At 37.5% G+C, this 22,168-nt stretch overlaps 1 protein-coding gene across 1 annotated transcript; it reads right to left on the bottom strand.

Annotated features, from left to right (window-relative positions):
• Positions 1-14,717: 14,717 nt before the first annotated feature.
• On the bottom strand, positions 14,718-19,528 carry LOC126825686 (cartilage intermediate layer protein 2). Its single transcript, XM_050555457.1, has 3 exons — positions 19,388-19,528; positions 17,749-18,030; positions 14,718-15,215 (listed from the first exon to the last, which is right to left on the bottom strand). The coding sequence occupies exons 1-3, from the start codon at positions 19,437-19,439 to the stop codon at positions 14,941-14,943; spliced, it is 609 nt and encodes a 202-aa protein (XP_050411414.1). The 5' UTR covers positions 19,440-19,528; the 3' UTR covers positions 14,718-14,940.
• Between the last annotated feature and the right edge of the window lie 2,640 nt (positions 19,529-22,168).

Here is a 22,168-nt window from a genome sequence, read left to right as displayed (position 1 = left end):
ATTTGGTTAATTACCCTTATAAAATCGAAGGCGAAACGACTGGTTTGTAAACTGTTTCTTGATTGGTTCGTAGACCTTATCTACAATCAAGGCCATGGCAGATAATTTGAAATCGTGGAAACCCTATGGATTAACCCAGTGTATAGTGGAGTAGAACGGAATGAAAACACTAGGGATACCGAGGATGACTTAAAACAGTCGGTCAAATCTTTCTCTGAACATACCGAAAACCTTCAATCACGGTTCACTGTCAGAATTATCGGAAAAGATTGCCTTTTGATCCAAACTTTCTTCAGGCTTTGGATAGATACTCATCGATATTTGCATTCACATCCATTACATCGTTAATATGTTGGATAAAAATGATTGATTATTCGTCTGACTTCGTATTATTATCCATTTTGTTTTTGCTTTCAATTCCATCACTCCAACATGGCGACGTATAAACAAAAACATGCACGTACATGCACGTGATTACTTCGGTAATTTTCGCTTTTTGGCGGAAACTATCGAGCAATTATCCAATCATTGTTGCCTTTTAATAGAAGAGCCAATTAAATTTAAGGGTGAATGGTGTTGTATATGTCGGATAAAAACCTTCTCTCCCTTGGATTGATATGATAGAGAACACTTGGGCTTCGCCTGCGTGTTCTCTATCATATCAACCTCGGGTAGGTTAATATCCTATTCATATATACAGTATACATGTAGAATTATATATACACCTGGTTAAACACCTACTGACAAAATGAACCAAATTATGTCTCAAATACTGCAGAATTAATGATGATTTTAACAATAATGATCTTACATACAGATGACTGATCATTTAACTACAATGCTCCACCACCAAACAACGGGCATACGCAAACACCCTCCCTCACGTTTTTCAAATTAAGTATATACGAAGAGGGTATATGTAGGGTTTTTAAAATCGATTTCTTGCAATATGAATTTGTTGTTTACAAAGATCGTGCAATGGAGATTGTCAGATGTGTAAGATGGCTTATACTTGGTCTACTTTCAGCAGGAAAATCCTTCTATCAAACAGTTATCAGCCGTCTGGTTCCTAAACATTGATCGAGAGAGAGAGAAATGGGGTTTAAAGTCCAGTCGCCACAAACTAGGTCATTTCGGGACTAACATATGGTTTAATTTTATTTCAATATTTCGCTTGCGCGTAGGGGTCTTTAGCAGTGGGAGGAAACCGGAGGACCCGGAGAAAACCCACGAGGTTGGACAGGCGACCCTACTCCTTGTCACGTACAACCGGGGATTCGAAACCACGCCAGTTGACTCAATGACAGGCCTTATGATACAGCACGCACGTGCTAACCATTCGGCCATCCAACCCCCACAGAGTAATCTTCTCCAGGATCGACCACGACCAAGACGACCCAAAGTAAACTCACAACGCGAATACAGACTGACTTAAACACTCAGGAACGTCAGTCTAACCATTCCGTAAAACGGGGGCTAAGTCATGGTTTGGTTAATTCTCTCGCACGATTGCAAACGGGATATTTTCAACATACCAGACAATCTTACAACCTTCCAGTGCATTCTCATTGTCATGGAATCCACTTTTGTTTTACAGCCTCGCACTGGTCACGACAATGCCGGAACACTGCACTGCTCAAAAGATTCAAAAGATGAATTTGAATCTTAAATCAATCCATGTTCTTCAATAAAGACACGACAGCCTAGAGCAACCCAAACCAAATTGGGCAACAAATTTATTATTAAGATTTTTTACAAGTCGTACAAAGTACTTCTTACAGTGTTGTTTTTAAGGATTTCTCGTGCAAAATGTATTCATGGCCGTAACCAGCTCAGAGCAACGAGGGGGGCGAGAAGTGTTCTCAGGGGTGCTGTAAAATTGATCGACAATGCATATCTATTTTTTTATGGTCGAAAATCTTTTCACAGGGGGGTCGAAACTTTTTGCAGGGCCTGAATGTATTGCGCTCGATTAGCCAGTAATTAGAGTCTATGGGTATTTTGAATATTATATAGCATAAAACTATTTCATTCCGGAACTAAAATATCGTGTATCTTTATTTTAAAATATCGCTTGCCCGGGAAGCCCAGAAAAAAAGCCACGAGGTTAGTCACACATGGATCCAATCTCCATGCTGGACATGAATAGATCATAAGCGCAATTGTCCTCCCTTTTGGTTGATGCTAAATTAAAATTATTTCTGATAATTGTTTTCCTTATCCAGGGCATACTCCAAATTGTATGTTCCGTCGACAATTTTTTTAAAAATATTCTGTCAACTCCTTGTCTAGTTTATGGATAAAACTGGGTAGGAAATTTGTCTCATTATTTTAGTTCGTTCTTTATTTCGGTCTGCAACCTGATATTAAAGCGAGAATTTCATATTTTCTAAGAAAGTCAATAGGTTGTCGGCTCACTATGATACGATCATAGGTATCATTCTCTCACTTAAAAATCATTCACCCCGGAAATACTAACACAATTACCTCCCTTGTTTTTCTATTCCCCCATGGAATAGTTATCTTCAAACGTTTGAATTTGAAGTTGAAAATGATATTTTTACCAATTTCTCAACTGGCAATAGTGAATTATAGGATTAATAGGATTATTCTTTAACAAAGTAGGACTGTTTATAGAAACCATCTATTTTAAGGCTCTATTTTAATACATTTTAAAAATATGACATTATCGCTTTAAACATGTGCTTGATAGCATAGTGTTATCACTTCGGTGGTAGCAGATGTTAAATAAAGCTATTTTACCAACCCCCAAGGGCCACTATTCTGTGTTGGAAAATAATACGTTCAGCCTTGTTGGTGTCGAGACTAGTTTGCAACAAAATAATGACACTTTACTTTGCCTTTAAGCATACCACATCGAAACTGTCATATTATATTTTGATATTTATTATCAATAGATGAATTTAGGTCAATTTCATGTTCATGTACAGTTTTGGTCAATTTAAAAAAACCTTACTCGAATATTCAAAGGAAGATAACCATTCCAGTTTAAATCGGTCTTGTATGTGGGTTTTAATTAGAGACAGATTCATTTGGTTTATGGAAGAAGGATTTTGCCAAGTTACAGGAAATCCAAGGTTATTCAATAAGCCCCACCCGAGCAGCTGATACCCCATCCAGACTGGCCTCACTAAACGGCTTAAATTCTCTCTCCTTGCAGACCTGATAACTCTAACCAGTATTACCTCACCAACCGACTTGAACTCTCAAACCGGCCTGATTTCACCCGCCGGTTTGATCTCACTTGAAACCCTCCCTACCGATCTATTCTCACCAATCGGCCTGATCTCTCTTGAACTCCTTCCCTACCGACCTGATCTCACCAACCGGCCTGATCCACTTGAACTTCTTCCCTACCAACCTGATCTCACCAACCGGCCTGATCTCACTTGAACTCCTTCCCTACCAACCTGATCTCAGAAACCGGCCTAATCTCACCAACTGGAAACTCGTCCCCTACCGGCCTGATCTCCACAGCCGGCCTGATCTCACCTGAAACTCCTTTCCTGCTAACCTGATCTCGCCAACCGGCCTAATCACACCAACTGGCCTGATCTCACTTGAACCCCCTCTGTACCGACCTGATCTCACCAACCGGCCAGATCTTACTTGAACCCCCTCCCTACCTATCTGATCCCACCTACCGACCTAATCTCACTAACTGGAATCTCCTTTCCTTCCGGCCCGACACGCACTCCCTCCCTTTTAACCTGATCTCCCTGACCAGCTTGAGAATATATGGAATATATTGCTCATATTGACTTTATTACTCATCCACAAAAAAGGCTTTTACAAATGAACATGTTATCATAAGTTTATTTTGCAGATAAAAAGATTTGTTTTTACATATTTTTGTATATCACTAATAATAAGTGTTACAGCATCTACTGGAGATTTTATGGACAACAGAATCTGACCTTGTAATCTTCACAGTATTTATCTTTCTGCAGCTTATTCTGGCACCAAAAACCTTTGGATGGGTACACACTTACAGCCTCATTAGCCGTTGTAAAATCCTGACTGTTTTTAACCAATCTGACATCAATGGCCGATGGTTGTTCACAGATGGATGGGTGGGCTTTACGTAGATGTGTCATAGTTTCCCAATCGCCATAACCAGTGGGTGAATCTCTGTTGTAAAAACGGGGTCCAGGTATCATTACATTTTGGTTTAGCTGAAAAGTAGATCAGTTGAGATATTTATTTGATCTGATAAACAGAAACGAAGTGAGTGATATTCAACATTTTGTCAACGCTTTTCTTTAATCATTGGGTCTAATTTGTGTCCACACGTGTGCCGCAATGGAAGGATAGGCGTGTGATGACCGGTACACTGCAAATCGAGTCATCAAAATTTACTTTCTTAAGCAGTAAAGTTTGACCCTGGAGAGGAGATTTTTCAAATTCTTTTTCAAATTCCAGCTGTCAAACGTGTAAGTACATGGACTCCAATTCGAAACCAGGACATTCTGTGTCGTTCCCACGCGACTGTTGCAGTTTCAGGTCACGTGTATCCTATAGCATGCAAGTGGTTTTCAAATTAATCAAACAAACGCATCTCGCGGTAAACGTTATAATATTATGTTAGATTGTATTCTTTGGCTTCAAACGTTCACCTCAATCCTGTTCATTGCCAGGCCCCAGAGCCAGAATTGACATTACCTTTAGAAGCATACAGAGGCAAAGTGGGTAAGTTAGGGGTCTTAGTTTGTCCAATAGAAATCAAACCAGACAGACGAACTCGGGTATATACCATATATTGGTCTATGAAGTAAAATACGTCAAAGTTCCCACAACCCACTCTAATGTTGACTGTCACTGGTATAAACGGGACCTCAACATCGCGATTCATGCTAGATTGGAGACATGTGTTAACAAGCTTCAACAGTAACAATGTAAACAGGAATATATATATATATATATATAATATATATATATATCTGTCACGTAAAGAAACAAGCTTTAACACAGTAACAATGTAAACATGAATGTATTATCTCAATGATTTAAATTAATAAGCTTTAACACGGTAACAATGTAAACATGAATGTATTATCTCAGGCATTTAAATTAATAAGCTTGAACACGGTAACAATATAAACACAAAGTTAACTTCGCGATAATTTGCAACGTAAAAATGAGACCCCCTGCCCCCCACCCACCCACACACACCCACACCCCCACTCACACTCTTACCCTTTACAGATTTATACAAAAGGAAATGGGACGTCAAACAACAGTTACTTACGTTGAATACAGCAGAATCGAACTTTGTAATCTACACAGCGGCCGTCAGGTTGATCTTTATTGTGGCATGAGAAACCAAACGTGGGACCAATCCTTACAACTTCTCCAGCTTGTCTATAATCAACTCCGTTCAGAGTTTTGACATCAATGTCTGATGGTACTGCACAGATGTTATCTCCGGGGTTTTCACTCCGAATATAACTAAGAGCTTCATAGTCTGCTGTCCCAGATGGTTGATCTCGACTATAGAACTTTGTCCATTGGTTACAATCGGAACCTTCAGCTGAAACAACAACAACAAAAAAATAACAAATAAAGAAAAAAAAATAATAAAAAAAACAGTCGTTAGAGCAAGAAGATATAGCGGATTAATAAAGCTGCACCTGAATACAGCGAACCATAATCTTATATTTACTTTGGGTTGAGATAAAACTGCAACTTTATCAAAAAGTAATTCATAAACCAATATTTATATGGACATTGGTGAACATTAAAATAGCACAAACACATCTTTATCGTTAACAATCACTAGCAATTGTAATAATGCAACGGTCCACAGGTATTCTCTTGAATCACTCTTATTAAGGTTACATCTCAAAAAGGAAGGAGACACGGTGGCCAGGTGGTTAAGACGCTGGCTCGCTAGCCTGGAGGTCGGGTGTTCGATCCCTCATTGGCCGAGAAAGTTCATCCTGATTTTCCGACCTGGGTTCCCCTTGTCAGTGGTACAGAACGGAGGGCCTGACAAGGACAGCTGTCTAGTCCTTCGGATGATACGAAAAACCGAGGTCCCGTGTATACATTATAATGCACGTAACAGATCCCTTGGCAGTTGGAATTCGATATAAGAGTAGGCGATAGTGCCGCTGCCCGGGCAAAATTTCCCTCAAAGCACACTGTATGGCGTATGCCCGTCTTCATTAGCCCAGTATAGGAGCAGAACAGTAGGACGTTAAACCCCATTTCATTTCATTTCTCAAAAAGGAATGTTAGAATCAAAATGACTCAATTTCGTTCACAGTCGTCAAACCTCGGCAGATTCCGTTACTCTTCATCTAGCCTCGGCTGTATGACAGTAGGTGATTTGTACCTACGCAAAATTGAGACGCGGAACTGGTTTACTTGCTTTTCAAAAGAAACAACAAAACACACAGTGGTGTATATTTTATATAACAAAAGTTTTTCATGGGGGATTAACTTTTGATGTAATGATTTTAATGAATCGACATAACTTCTGTAATGCAACAGTGTTTTTACAATTAAAACCATATTTTCGAACGGTGTCTAAAATAATCTGTGATTAGGTCTAATCAGTAACTAGCTAATTAGAGATTTATGTTTTATATCATAGAAAATGTTTAATATTTCAAAAATCTTTTTGAACAGAATTTACGGTGAATGTGAATTTGTTGCTTTCGTGGTAAAATGTAAGTGCAATGTGTCTGAATTCAATGAAAAATAATCATTTCTATAACATTCGATACATTGTAATTGCATATCCATGCACTTAATCCTTCCTTAAACTACCCCCTGAGATGACTAAATATTGGAGTGATTTAGTCAATGATTAAGTACAAGTCAGCGTTCCAGAATTCCACATTTTATGGTATTCTCGAACAATGATTATCTCAATGATTAGGCTAATCAAAGTTTATAAAAATCTTAGCTTAAAATTTAATCAGCTTTTCAGAATATGGCTGGTAAGAAAATCAAAGATTAAATCTATGATTAGCACTAATCCACTTTCGAAAATAAAAAGACTTTGAAATTTGAATGTATTTGGACGCTTTTGGCACCAATTTGGCAATAATCTTGTTCTTTGAGAAGAAAAATATTTACAATTTAAAATATAATGGAATTCGTCACCGATGTTGGCTGAGTCCCAGACATGGCAGAATCTTACGTTTTTGGTGTTTTATTCCACCTCCCAGACTCAGTCGGTAATCCGTGACTCCCAAATCTGAATCTAGACAAAGTTTGTATGTTAATGTTAAATTCTTAAAATATAGTTCTAATTTGATATCGGTTTTAAATATTTTGTAACATCTGCTAACCATTTCTGTAAAAATTGACCTTGTAGTAATATTTCAATTCTTTTAGTTGTCCAATTATCTGCTATTTGACAGTTCCAAAAACCCAGTTTCATTTATAAAAGTTTATATAAGGTAAACGATAGTTTACCGGTCTATTCCAGAATTGTATCATCAGTATTTTAATAAGGACTTGTATTGGAAGTTGTCCGAGTTCTGCATATATCATGCAATTTGGGATGGTTTGCCATAAATTTAGAATTGTCTTGTATACATTTAATTGTATTTTTTCAAGTTTATCTACATTTTCATAGCCCAAGATTTCTGATTCGTACATTAATATAGGCAAAATACATTTGTCAAATAAATGAATCTGACAATGGAAAGGTTATTATATCTTCATTTTCTTATTAAAGAGTACATTCCCTTGGTTGTTTTTTCACTCACATCTTGCTTCTTTGAAATATGACTACCAAGTATTTATAATCACTAACGATTTCAACTCCATCATTCTTTAAATACAATTTTTGATTTGCTAGTATTTTACCGTTCGAAAATATTAATACCTTTGTTTTCTGTATATTTATCTATAAATTTCATTTGTCACAGCACTGATCAAAATATGTTAAAAGAGTTTGAAAATCACCTGGGTTATCCGCTAATAAGATAGTATCGTCAGTATAAAGTAATAGGAAAATGTTAATATAAGTTTTAAGTTCAGATTCAAGGTCATCTGTTATGATACGTATATATGCCAGTGATATTTTTATTTTCTAGGTTGGTTTTCTTGTGGGTCATTTAGAAATAATGAAAATAGGATGGGAGACAAATTTTCTCCTTGTCTTACGCCTGTTTCACATTATTATGGATAATACAAGACTATATATTCAAGTACATATTATGAATGATGTTATCAAATTTGCCATTTATATTATTTAGTAAGAGATATGAATATAAATAATTTCTTTGTATCGAGTCAAAATATTTTTCAAAATCAATAATTTGATTAATGAATAAAGTGAAAATATATGGTCAGATGTAGAGTATCCAGCTCTAAAACCAGCTTGATTTTCATTTAAAATCGAGAGTTCGTCAATATATTGATATATACAACTGGCGGTAGTTTTTTCTTTGATGTCCATAGCAGTTATATCACATAACAACCTGTCATGACGTCATCACAGGTTGATATTGATATTTCATATCAACCGCTAATGACGTCATCTCAGGTCGATATATTCAGCTCATATCAACCACTGATGACATAGATGATCGAAATAAAACAAAAAACACAGAAATAAATTTTTATTCTTTTGACATTTAAAAAATGTTATGGTACAGTTTGTAACATTCCGGGCCGAAATAGACGGCGTACTTATCGGCATATTTAAATCGATTATCCATACTCCATGTCTAAGATATCTTTCAGAATTTTCTTTCCGTCCACACACTCCTAGGCTTGAAATTATTTATCGCTCAAGAGTTCCTTTATAAAGTATTTTAAAACAGTCGGTCAAATCCTTCTCTGAACATACCGAAAACCTTCAATCCACTGTCAGAATTCTTGGAAAAGAATGCCTTTTGGTCCAAATTTTCTGCAGGCTTTGGATAGATCCTCGTCGATATTTGCATTCACATCTATTCCATCGTCAATATGTTGGCTAAAAAGGATTAATTATTCGTTTTTGCTTTCAATTCAATAGTCCAAAATGGCGACGTATAAACAAAAACATGCGCGAGATTACTTCGGTAATTTTCGCTATTTGGCGGAAACTATCGAGCAATTATCCAATCGTTGTTGCTTTTTAATGGAAAAGCCCATTAAATTTAAGGGTGAAATGGCGTTGTATATTATGTCGGATATAAACCTACTCTCCCTCGGATTGATATGGCAACCTTTGATAAAACTGTCCTGTTTAATTGCAATACATGCTTAAAAGTATCGTGTATCAGAAATGTACAGAAAGAGCACTGTTCATTTCTGATACACGGATACTTTTATACCGTTTTAGATATCTATCAAGCATTAAGTAGCGGACGTTTAGTCCGACCCAGATCGCAATTGATAACGAGGCTCTAACCAATGTACATGAAACAACTAGTCAAAATCATAGTAACAAAACAAAATGGGGGGGGGGGAACTACATGGCAGTTCAAAAACATATACAATGACATTAAATTAACATAACAACATATTACAAAAATCAATTATTATACATACCAATTGGCATCTATATCGTAATTTGGTTTGATTTTTTTAATATGCAAAACATATAAATTAGAATATTGAATAATTATTTTAATTAATTGTGATGATAGAAGGCACAGTTCTCTTGCTGGACACTTCACAGGCATTGAAAATAAGCAGGAAGAAAAAAAAACCGTCTAGAAACGCCATAGACATTGTTTTGACGATGTGGTCTAAACAAACACGTGATTGTTTTACGCTCAGAGTATCATAGCAAGACGCACGTGTAAATACTACTCAGGTCGTCTCTCCACTGCGAAATCATTCTACCATGAAATGTAACGTGAGGATCAGAAAGGGATAAATAATGAAAGAACAGAAAGTATTTGTCACTTTTCGGTTGAAACGACTCGATCATAAATACTATTTTTCACATTTTGCTTCACAATACTCGATAGAAATGTGATGTAAGTAACTTATTAGCACCTTTCCTCAGTGTATCGGTGAATATCAGGACAGTTTTGATCGGGAGCCGCCTCGGCTGGGCCCCTCGACCAAAACTGTCCTGATATTCACCGATACCCCTCGGAAAGTGTGCTAATAACTACTACATACATAACGGCTGTTAAGTATTGAGGTGAATAATTTTCAAATGGTTGACAGTAACGTTATTGGCCAATAGTTCTCTGGTTCCGATTTCTTCCCTTTTGTTGAAGATCGGGACAATATTTTCCCTAAGCCATACATCTGGCAGCATAGCAGTATCAAATATCAAATTCAATAAATCTTCACCTGCTGATTTGTTATTTTTAAAATTTTTAATACTTTTATATATTTCACTTCGGCTAATTGGTTTATTTAGAATATCGTTATCAGTATTATTCACAGAAAAATTTACTTTTTTGTTCGTTTTTTTTTATTCTTTTTGTTTACTTGTGTTTATATTTTCGAAATACTGGAACAATATATCAAGACGTATATCAGTGTTGATCTCCCTATTTCCTCTGTTTATTATTTTCCAAAATTGCTTAGGATCATTGGATCGAAGTGTTCTCATTTCATCTTCATTTTTTACATTGTAAATATTTATACTATTTTTAATTGCTCTTTTATAGACAAACTCATTTTGTTTCAATTTTCATTTAAATAACTCTGTACCATACAATTTATATAATCTTAAAGCTCTCACTAACATATGGTTTAATTTTATTTACATAATTCGCTTGCGCGTAGGGGTCTTTAGCAGTGGGAGGAAACCGGAGGACCCGGAGAAAACCCACGAGTTTGGACAGGTGACCCTACTCCTTGCCACGTACAACCGGGGATTCGAAACCAAGGCATTCACAGAGACTGATACACGACGGTTTAGCAGTAAAAAGTTGCCCAGTAAAATTGACTGGGGGCCGATTCCTTTTCGACAAGGATTCAATAGGACGTTCCCTGAACGTACAGGGCGATACTCCAAATCGTGTATTACGTCAGCAATTCTTTTTTTTAAATATTCTGTCAACTCCTTGTATACACAGGTTATGGATATAACTGCGTATATCAATTTTTCTCATTATTTTCTTTCATTCTTTATTTAGGTCTGCAACCTGATATTAAACATGTGTTTGAGGAAGCGGATATTAAGTTATATTTATAGCACGGCTTTCGTGAGTTAACAGGTTTAAACATCGATGACGTAGGCCGATTTGTTAAACTTGTTAACGAATGAAGCATGCTATAAATGACTTGTAACATTGACACCTGCTCAACAAGCTTGTTGTTATTGCACAGAAAACCCACCCCACTTCTCTATATAATTTTGTACTAAAATTAGTGTAAACCAGCAAAAGAGTGCAATAACATTAAACATGTCTAGTTATTGCACTGGTAAGATCCATCCAATCTATTAGAGGGAAACAATCTACTTATTCAACGAAAAGAACAAAGGAAGATTTCGCGTCAATGTTACAAATAAAGCAATTTCAAACTCACACACCATCACTCGCATACACATAGTGTTATACTCGTAATGTTGTTATTTGAAACAGAGTATAGATATTGCACCACTACAGAGGCTACAGCATTTATGTTTATATATGCTGACACTGATTGGGGTAGGCTAGTCACGTGGGTACTTCGTTTATTATAGAATTTAATACGACCTTGTGGCTATATATGAAGAGGACTGGGTTCTGATCCCCAGAGAACCCACTGACGCAATCCTAACCCTGATTTTTTTTTCTGTATTTTTTTTAATGTAAATTACATACAGTTAATTATGAAATAAAATTTACATCTCGTCCAGTTTCTTAAAACATATTTTGTTTGATAAGAGATAGTCTATCTAAACATTATCATCAAGAACTCATTTCTTTCGAGCAAAATTTTAATTTTGACAGCTTCCAAGATCTTTTATTTCAAATGTAGTAATAAAAATACCTATTCTGTCATTCCTGTGTATGACTTGTTTTTGTGTAAGCCGTGAAAAGGGATTGCATATAGCTAATTATAAACCATGTCCAATAATAATGGGTAAGACGCTGGCTCGCTAGCCTGGAGGTCGGGTGTTCGATCCCTGCATTAGCCGAGAAAAAAAACTTACTCGAATTTTCCAAGGAAGATAACCATTCCTGTTTAAATTGGTCTTGGATGCGGGTTTAAATTCGTTTGGTTTATGGAAGACGGACTTTGGCAAATTTCAGGAAATCCAAGATTATTCAATAAGCGTCTAACACCCATCCATTTACTCTTTTTCTTTCTAATTATCGACACACACAGTATACTGTAAATATTAGAAAATAATGCATTTGGAGAATGGATAAATTTTAACCAATATTTAAACATACATTAAGCAAGAGCTAAATCTGATTATTGCAATGCAAGTCTTAATTTAGGCTTCAGATGTTATAGAAATTATAAATTAGATCTTTATTTAAACAACAAGCCCAAAATCAACTCTGTAGACCCACGGATGGCTCGGCTACAGCTCGGATTTAAATAGGATTTCACTAATTGATTAAATCAAATATGGGGCAACCTGATAAAATACGTCAGTTAGATCGAGGCTAAATGATAGAGTGTACTTAGCGAGGCCGCTGTAGAGCGTTTCCGTATGCCATTGAAAACTTTACTTGATAATCGAGATATGTAGGTGGAGTTAACGCCTGTCAATCAAACGATCAGCCAAGGTGAAGACGCATGATAACTATGTTCAGAATAAAGTAATTTGACTGAAATTTTCAATATATTCTTCTTTCATCATCTACTTTTAAACTGTTATAGCAAGAATGGCCAACTCTCTATAAAAATCTCCCATAATGTATCTTTAAGTATTCTTATTTTGCTAACAACTATCAGGGGAAATAACCCTACTTTTCCGAGCATTCCATAATTGGAGTGTTTCTGCCCAGCCTTAATTCATATCTTAAACTAGCTTTTAAAACCAATTCAAAACCTCAGATCTCCCAATCATAAGTTAGAGTAGGGGGAAGCCAATGTATGGAAAAGTTTACATTTGACTGATGTATTAAAGGACAATATTGGTGCCAGTCATTATCACATATGTGATAGAGCTGGTTGAACACATTCCAAATATAATTTTAACACAGAGATCATTGCTAGGATAGCTGAGTAATACAGTTTTCCAGAATCAGAAGTGACGAACGCCAAAGGAAAACACGAGTCATCTCTCTATATAACTGACTGATGTGACGAGTGATAACGGATATACGGGCTCACTAATAATTCATTCGAAGGTCAAAAGTTGTTGTATGAGATTGTGAGACGATATCTGACAATTCATAAAAAGAATTGACAGCCACTAGATAATTGAACACGAAAGAAAAACAGAAAAAGTCCGTGCATTACCATGTTTTCATAAAATATAGAATGAATATAAACAAGGGACTGTACGGACTATTTCTATTTTTCTCGTGTTCTTTTATCCAATGGCATTCAATTACTTTATTGAATTGTCAGGTATCCTCTTACAGTCCTATATATATCAACTTTTGGTCTTCGAAGGAAATATTAGTGAGCAGAAATGATATTTAATAAGGTACCCAGAGATTTCCTGTCTGGTGTTGCTATTCTTGTTACTGATTTTGAGAATTTACAATTATCATACAATAAGATACACAAGCAAACATATTTCTTAACAACATCGAATGGATCGCCGTTTAAAGTTTTAAAGTTGTTATTAAGCTACATTTACCTCTATGAAAAGTTACTATTTTGGATTTTTCGGTGTTTATCTCCAGTTTTCATTTTGAACAGAATTCCCCAAATTGTTGGTGGTTTTTAGAGCATGCACTTTTTCTAGCCTGCATATCTCATTTCATGGGGTAAGTGGAATATTGTATAGGTGCGCCTGCGTCTCCGTCTAAACTACACATCCGCCCTTACACCATTATCCCACATAGTCCGAAATTGGATAATAAGGCCATACGATGAATTCCCAATCCTTTCTCTCTCTCCCAAACTGCCTCCTTATCCCTTAGCACCAAACGACTTAAAGATTCTTTTCTTACTGACATGATATTATAGTTTATTGAATTAAGTAATACTGTGACGACCCAATAGTAAATGTTTAATATATCGTGCTAATCCGCACAGTATTACTTAATTCAGAAAAATATAATATCCCTAACCTGCATGACCTCACCAACCGATTGAATTCACCAACCGACGTGACCTTACCAACCGATCGGATCTCACCAACCGGTCTGATCTCCCTTGAACTCCATCCCTACCAACCTGATCTCACCAACCCGCCTGATCTCACTAGAACTTGAACCCCCTCCCTACCAACCTGATCTCACCAACCGGTCTGATCTCCCTTGATCCCCTTCCCTACCAACCTGATCTCACCAACCGGCCTGATCTCACTTGAACCCCTTCTCTACCGACCTGATCTCACCAACCGGCCAGATCTCCCTTGAACCCCTTCCCTATCAATCTGATCTCACGAACCGACCTGATCTCACTTGAACCCCCTCCCTACCAACCTGATCTCACCAACCGGTCTGATCTCCCTTGAAGTCCTTCCCTACCGACCCGATCTCCCCAACCGGCCTCATCTCATCAACCGGCCTAATCTTACCAACTGGAAACTCCTTCCCTACCGGCCTGACCTGCACTCCCTCCCTACCAGCCTGATCTCCCTGACCAGCCTTATACGATATGGAATATATTACTCGTATTGACTTTATTACTCATCCACAAAAAAGGCTTTTACAAATGAACATGTTATCAGAGGTTTATTTCGAAGATAAAAAGATTTGTTTTACATATTGATATCACTAATAATAAGTGTTACATCATCTACTGGCCGTACTTGTCAAAAGGGGCTTTTACAAATGATAGTAGAAGTTTCTTTTTGAGAAATAAAGATTTGTTTTACATGTTTTCGGATCTCACTAACAATTAGTGTTACATATTTAATAAGAGAATAACAGATGGAAGAATTTATGGACAACAGAATCGGACCTTGTAATTTTCGCAGTATTTATCTTTCTGCAGCTTATTCTGGCACCAAAAACCTCTGGATGGATACACACTTACAACCTCATTAGCCGTTCTAAAATCCTTTCCGGTTTTAACCAATCTGACATCAATGGCCGAAGGGTTTGCACAGAGGGATGGGTGGGCTTTACGTAGTTCATTCAAAGTTTCCCAATCACCACTTGCAGATGGAGAATCTCTGTTGTAAAACTGGGTCCATTTTTTACATGTTGGTGTCTCTGAAAAGTAGATTAATTGAGATATTTATTTGATCTGATAAACAGAAACAAAGTGAGTGATATTCAACATTTTGTCAACGCTTTTCTTTAATCATTGGGTCTATATTATGTCCACAGGTGTTCCACAATGGGAGGATGGGCGTGACGACAGGGATATTGAAAAATCGAGTCATTAAAAATCTGTGGACTGGGACTTCACGTCTCTTAAGCACTAAAGTGTGACTCTGGAGAGAAGAAATTTCGCCTGAGTGCGCCATTTTCGCAATTTATTTTTCGAATTCCAACAACTATCAAGTGTTTAATTACAAGGATGCCTATTCAAAACCAAGACATTCTGTGTTATTATGCACTCCACTCGATTTTTACAGTTTCAGATTACGATAGGGGGGATGGATGACCGAATGGTTAGCACGTGGGCGCTATATCACAAGGCCTGTCAATGAGTCAACTTGCGTGGTTTCGAATCCCCGGTTGTACGTGGCAAGGAGTAGGGTCGCCTGTCCAACGACGTGGGTTTTCTACGCGTCCTCCTGTTTCCTCTCACTGCTAAAAACCCCTACGCGCAAGCGAATTATTGAAATAAAATTAAACCATATGTTAGTCCCGAAATGACCTAGTTTGTGTCGAGTAGACGTTACTTTGGCTTCAAACGTTTATGTTCACCTTAACCCTGTCCATGCCTGGCCCCTGAATTGGTATTACCTTTAGAAGCATATCAGGAGCAAAGTGGGCAAGTTAGGGGTCTTATTTTGTCCCATCTATAGAAATCAAACCAGACTAATGAACACGGGCATAAGCCATAAATTGGTCTATGAAGTAAAATACGACAAAGTTCCCACAACCCACTCTAACTAATGCCGAATGTCAGTGGAATAAATACAACCTCAATATTTTCTCCTTGTTAATGCTGGGTTCCCACTACCGCGATTCACGCTAGATTGAAATCGTGGTTTTAGTCAGGGATTAATCGTGGCTATCCTATCGGGTCTTATCATATATTAACGGCAGTCGCGTTGATCGTTCCGAACGTATCTGCCCGAACCGAATCGTGGACTCAATAGGGACAATCCTATCGTTACTCATCGCATGAAAGTGGGAACCTAGCGTAACGGGAAATCAGGATTTTTCTTGACCAGAACAAGAACCTTTCACATGGAACCTCACTGAGCAATCTCACCGGGTTTTAAATAATTCAACTGAAAACTCAGCTATGCACATGTTTTTTTTTTTTTAATTTACTAGCTTTAAAAGTAATAATGTGAACAGGAAATATTAGAGTCATGTGAATAAAATAGCTTTAACAGTTATTAACGTATACAGGAATAGGCCGAAGTCTAGCTGCAATATATGTAGCCGTGATAATTCTTATAAAATAAACAATAGTTTGCATAGCAGTTGGGTTTAATCAAATCATGTAATTATACGGTAAGGTTTCACCTTTATTTCATTGGGAATTGGTTTATTATATGTTAAGCTATGTGCAGTACAGTTCGGGGTCAGTTTATGTGTAAATTAAGAGGGGTATAGGCCAGTAACTGTTTTGTAGTCAAATGTAGGTAGGCCTTGGGATATCTGACAATTCATAAAAACATTGACTGTCACTAGATAAGAGAACACGAAAGAAAAATAGAAAAAGTCCGTTCATTACCATGTTTTTATAAGTATAGAATGAATAAAAACACGTGAATGTGCGGACTGTTTCTATTTTTCTCGTGTTCTAATGACATTCAATTATTTTATTTGAATTGTCAGATATCCTTTCACAGTCTCATATAACAACTTTTGGTCTTCGAAGGAATTATTAGTGAGCAGAAATTCGCCCATGTATCTGTTATCACTCTTCACTTCAGTCAGTTATATAGAGGGATAACTCGTGTTTTCTTTTTGCGTTCGTCACTTCCGATTGTTCAAGCATTGGTTACGCATCTATCGTAGCAATGATCTCTGTGATAAAATAATATTTGGAATGTGTTTAACCAGTTCTATCACATATGTGTAAGCAGGAATACCCCGGAGTCATATAAGTGAACACGCTTTAAAATACAGATGTGACGTCATTCTTTGATGTTGGCGTACCATTATTTCAAATAATGGTACGGGCAATGTGCCAAGGGTAAATTATTTATACTAGTTGCAATATTGGACCCGCGTGACTTATTTCATTGAAATGCACGTGCTGGATAGTGTCTGCATTTTAAGTTGTTTAATGGTCTCGTGCAAGCCATTGCGTAATATATAGATATATTACTTAACGTCTCGCACTCGACTATTAAACTACACTTAACAGTAACAATATAAAGATGAAAATATCTCAGTCATTTAAATTTACAAGTTTTAACACAGTAATATATCTTCACGATTCGCGCTCTTAATTTGCAATTTAAAAATGCCCCCCCCCCCCGCACACACACACGCGCACCCACCGTTACCCTTTACATAAAAGGAAGTCGGGCGCCAAAACAACACACACACACGCACCCACCCTCGCCCTTTACAGAAAAGGAAGTCGGGCGCCAAAACAACAGTTACTTACGTTGCATACAACAGAATCGAACTTTGTAATCTAAACAGTGGCCGTCAGGTTGCTGATTATTGTAGCATGCGAAACCAAAAGTGGGACCAATCTTTACAACTTCTCTAGCTTCTCTATAACCAATTCCGTTCAGTGTTTGGACATCAAGGTCTGATGGTACTGCACAGATGTGATCTTTGGGGTTTTCCTTTCGAATGTCAGCAAGAGCTTCATAGTCTGCTGTCCAAGATGGTTGATCTCGACTATAGAATTTCGTCCATTGGTTACAATCAAAGCCTTCAGCTGAAACAACAACAAAATAATCGTCAGAGAAGGAAGATATACCGGATTAATAAAGAATGATACAGCGAACCATAACCTGATGAGTTAAAATTGCAACTTTATCAAAAAGTTATTTATAAACTACTGTTGAAATACAACAAACACAATTTTATGAGAGAGAGAGAGAGAGAGAGAGAGAGAGAGAGAGAGTAACGTCCACTCGACACAAATTAGGTCATTTCGGGACTAACACATGGTTCAATTTTCTATTTCAATAATTCGCTTGCGCGTAGGGGTCGTTAGCAGTCACGTACAACCGGGGAATGGAAACACCGCCAGTTGATTCAATAACCTTATGATACAGCGCGCACGTGCTAATCATTCGCCCCCCCCCCCACACATACACAACTTTATGCATAACAATCAGTAGTAGTGCAACGGTTCAACAACTAAAAAGTAAGGAATATTAGTTGAAACATGACTCAATGTCCTTTGGTATTTACAAAGGCCCCTTATGCAAACGAAGTGATGACGCCATTCACGTGAAGTGTGAATGGCACTACACTGTGACGTGTTCGAAGTGATAAATTTAATATCTGAAGTGTTCATCTCTACCACTATTAAATTTATAGAGACAAAGATATTGAAGTGAGGATGAAGTGAGGATGAAGTCATGTCAAATATGCAAATTACGCTTCCGCGAAGTGTTCACTTCAACCTAAGGACAGAGGGTGTTGCTAAGGACAGAGGGTGTTGCTAAGGCTGTAGTTTGAAATAAAATAGGGTGTAACGTCATAATTTTCTGCACCAACTGGGCAAATGAAGACGGGAAATATCGAATCCCACCTGTCAAGGTTCGCTTACACCAATGTGTTTATGGGACCGAAGGACTAAACAGATCGGGCCCCGTTCTTGACCACTGGGAGAAAACGTATTAATCACTGAGCCTCCGTGGCCCCTTCCGAAGATGAATTTTTCGTATGAAATGCCCCCCCCCCCCACAACAAAAAAATCGGGATCTCATCAACCGGTCAGTATATTAACAACACCGTATGAAACTGCCGGACAGGAAAAATCATAAAAGCACGAAATGAAATGAAATAGGGTTTAACGCCCTAATGTTCTGCTCCGACTGGGCTAATGAAGACGGGCATACACCATACAGTGTGCTATGAGGCACTATTGCCTACTCTTATATCGAATTCTAACTGCCAGGGGATATTTTACGTGCACGCCAATGTATACACGAGACCTCGGTTTTCCGTCCCACCCGATTGACTAAACAGCTGTCCTTGTCAGCCCCCCCCCCCATCCTGCACCACTGAAAATGCACAATCAATACATACCAATGATTTTAAATATGTAACGAAATACATACCTGCATGGTTGTAAACCACAACAGCAAGAACTAAAACTGCAAAAGCTTTCATTTTTAGTATTCTTTGATCAGTAACGATTTCGAGAATGCCAGTAGAGAATTCTTAACCAACTTTTATAGTCAGTCCAAAATGCAATAACGTAGTCACTCATTGCGAAAAACGCCCCTGTAGGCGTTATTGTCGTGATGATATCATGTCACGTGACTCTGGCGTCCAAAGAAAATAGTGTGTGCATTGAAAAAAATTGATGAAGTAGGTTATGTAAATACAATATACAATATTGAACCAGATGTTAGTCCCGAAATGACCTAGTTGGTGTCGAGTGGACGTTAAACCACATCTCTCTCTCTCTCTCTCTCTAACACTCATAACTTCGCTGAGAATAAAGTTATTTGTTTGAAATTTTCAATATATTCCCATTTCATTACCCATTTCTAAACTATTCTTGTGAGAACTCTCTTTGCAGCTTTAACATACATTTCGTTAAGGTGTCTGACTGAACGTTCGAGACTGAATCTGAATTATTTATTATACGTTAGCAGGATACCCGGCCCAAATTCGCTAGGGACCAAAATTTGATCGAGGCACAAATTCCCAGGGGTCCAACTGTTAGCACGTGCCTGTATCATAACGTCTGTCATTGAGTAAACTGGCGAGGTTTCGACTCCCCGGTTGTACGTGACAAGGAGTAGTGTCACCTGTCCCACCTCGTGGGTTTTCTCCAGGTTCTCCGGTTTCCTCCCACTGCTAAAGAAGCGAATTAAACTATGTCTCTGTGGAAGCGGATCGTCTCACAACTGATAGGGTTGTTGTATACATAATTTGTCTATTGTGATTTATTCCCCAAATCGTGATGTCGATTGCTTCAAACGGGCTGACTGCCCTCAGCTAAATGAAGATAAAAATCCAGTTAGACATTTAACCGTTTTTATCTATTACAGTTAGTAACTGAGTTCTCAACGCCATGAGGGTGGGGGGAGGGGACCGAATGGTTAGCACATGCGCGCTGTATGATAAGGTGTGTCATTGAGTAAACTGGCGTGGTAGGGGTCTTTAGCAGTGGGAGGAAACCGGAGGACCCGGAGAAAACCCACGAGGTTTGACAGGCGACCCTACTCCTTGTCACGTACAACCGGGGATTCGAAACCACGCCAGTCGACTCAATGACAGACTTTATGATACAGCGCGCGCACGCTAACCATTCAGCCCCCCCCCACCCCCCCCCCCCCCCTGCTTTAAGGAAACAACATCAAAATATCAACGGCAGATAAACACCCTGCTAGAATTTAATCGGATTAAAGGCTCAATATCACTCTTGTTGTAACTGAATAATATGTCCCAATCTTTATTCTGGTCAACAAATTGTACTTTTTTATAATATTCCAATTAATTAATGATACAAATTTCATCTTATCACACCTAATTTAAAAAATTCGGTTTTCATGGCCAAGTAGCATGTGAACCCTACCAAATTCGTAATTATTAATCTACATACACAGTTTTTTTAGACTACCGAAATTTAGCTGTATATCTTCACTAGAAAGGTAAAAATAAGATATCTGAAACTCAAGTAAATTATTGATACATATTTTGTTTCGAAAACTTATAGGTCACTCATGACCTATCTCAGTCAATTTTCAATCTACAGACCACAAATTTTACATAATTTCTAGCTTTTACATGTACAATAACATATATTTTTTCCAGATTTTTTCGAGGGGGTCGATTTCCCAAATTTCTAAAAAATTGACCCACTTGTCATAATGACCCATTTAGTACATGGGTTCTAATTTTCAACATGTCCCTCCTACTCTAGAAAACTAGCAACTACACAGCAACAATATTTTCACATATTTACAAAGTGCACATATATTATCATATTCGGTAAGCTTATAATGGAGAAATATCAAACAAACAAGAGGTAGATTTCGGAGGATATGATTTTTGGAAATTTTGTTAATTTGAGAGAGAGAGAGAGAGAGAGAGAGAGAGAGAGAGGGGGGGGGGTGGGTAACGTTCACTCGACACAACCTAGGTCATTTCGGGACTAACACACTGTTTAATATTATTTCAATAATTCGCTTGCGCGTAGGGGTCTCTAGCAGTGGGAGGAAACCGGAGGAATCGGAGAAAACTCACGAGGTTGGAAAGGCGATTGTTAATTTGGTGATCCCAATCCAAATTTTAGTCAACATTAATTCAAATAACACTGCTTCGGATACATTTTCGAACGATTCTTCATTAATTTTTAATGATAAGATGTTTGTGGGGTTTTTTTGTGTTTTGAAGCTATTGGCGTGGCTTTTGTCTTTTTAGCATCGATTACCATACCATTAACATTACACCAATTAAATACATTTGGTAAATCCTCTTGAATGGTAGCAATCTCTATATTAGCTAAATTGTCATCAGCAAAACGATCAGTATGGCATATACTAACATGAAGTGGGAGATCGTTTATAAAAATCAAGAAAAATGAAGGACCAATACTGGATCCCTGTGGAACCCCACATTTCACATCAGTAACAGTTGAGTGACACGCCCCTAAGACTACTTGTTGCTTTTGAAATTCCAGACAGGATGAAATTAGTTTATGCTATTTCAAGTCAAATTTGTATAATTTTAATTTTGGGAGGATTAAACTATGGTCTATAAGATCAAACGCCTTACTAAGATCGAGATAAACAACTCCGGTCATATTACTTGAGTCTATTTCTTTCAGCCAGATATCTGTAATAAGGCTGTTGAACGTGAATGATTTTTTTCTAAAAATTCATAAA

This window comes from Patella vulgata, chromosome 6 (genome assembly GCF_932274485.2).
Source record: "Patella vulgata chromosome 6, xgPatVulg1.2, whole genome shotgun sequence".
NCBI classification, from domain to species: Eukaryota; Metazoa; Mollusca; class Gastropoda; family Patellidae; genus Patella; species Patella vulgata.
The sequence above is the reverse complement of the archived record's forward strand: the minus strand, read 5'-3'. Positions and strand labels throughout refer to the sequence as shown.

Bases quoted from the DNA above. Each gene is read 5' to 3' on its own strand.
- LOC126825686 (XM_050555457.1), bottom strand. From the start codon at position 19,439: ATGAAAGCTTTTGCAGTTTTAGTTCTTGCTGTTGTGGTTTACAACCAT. The intron at 18,031-19,387 runs GTATGTATTTCG...TTGTTGTTTCAG, and splicing joins TGTGGTTTACAACCATGCAG to CTGAAGGCTTTGATTGTAAC. The intron at 15,216-17,748 runs GTAAGTAACTGT...TCTACTTTTCAG, and splicing joins TCGATTCTGTTGTATGCAAC to AGACACCAACATGTAAAAAA.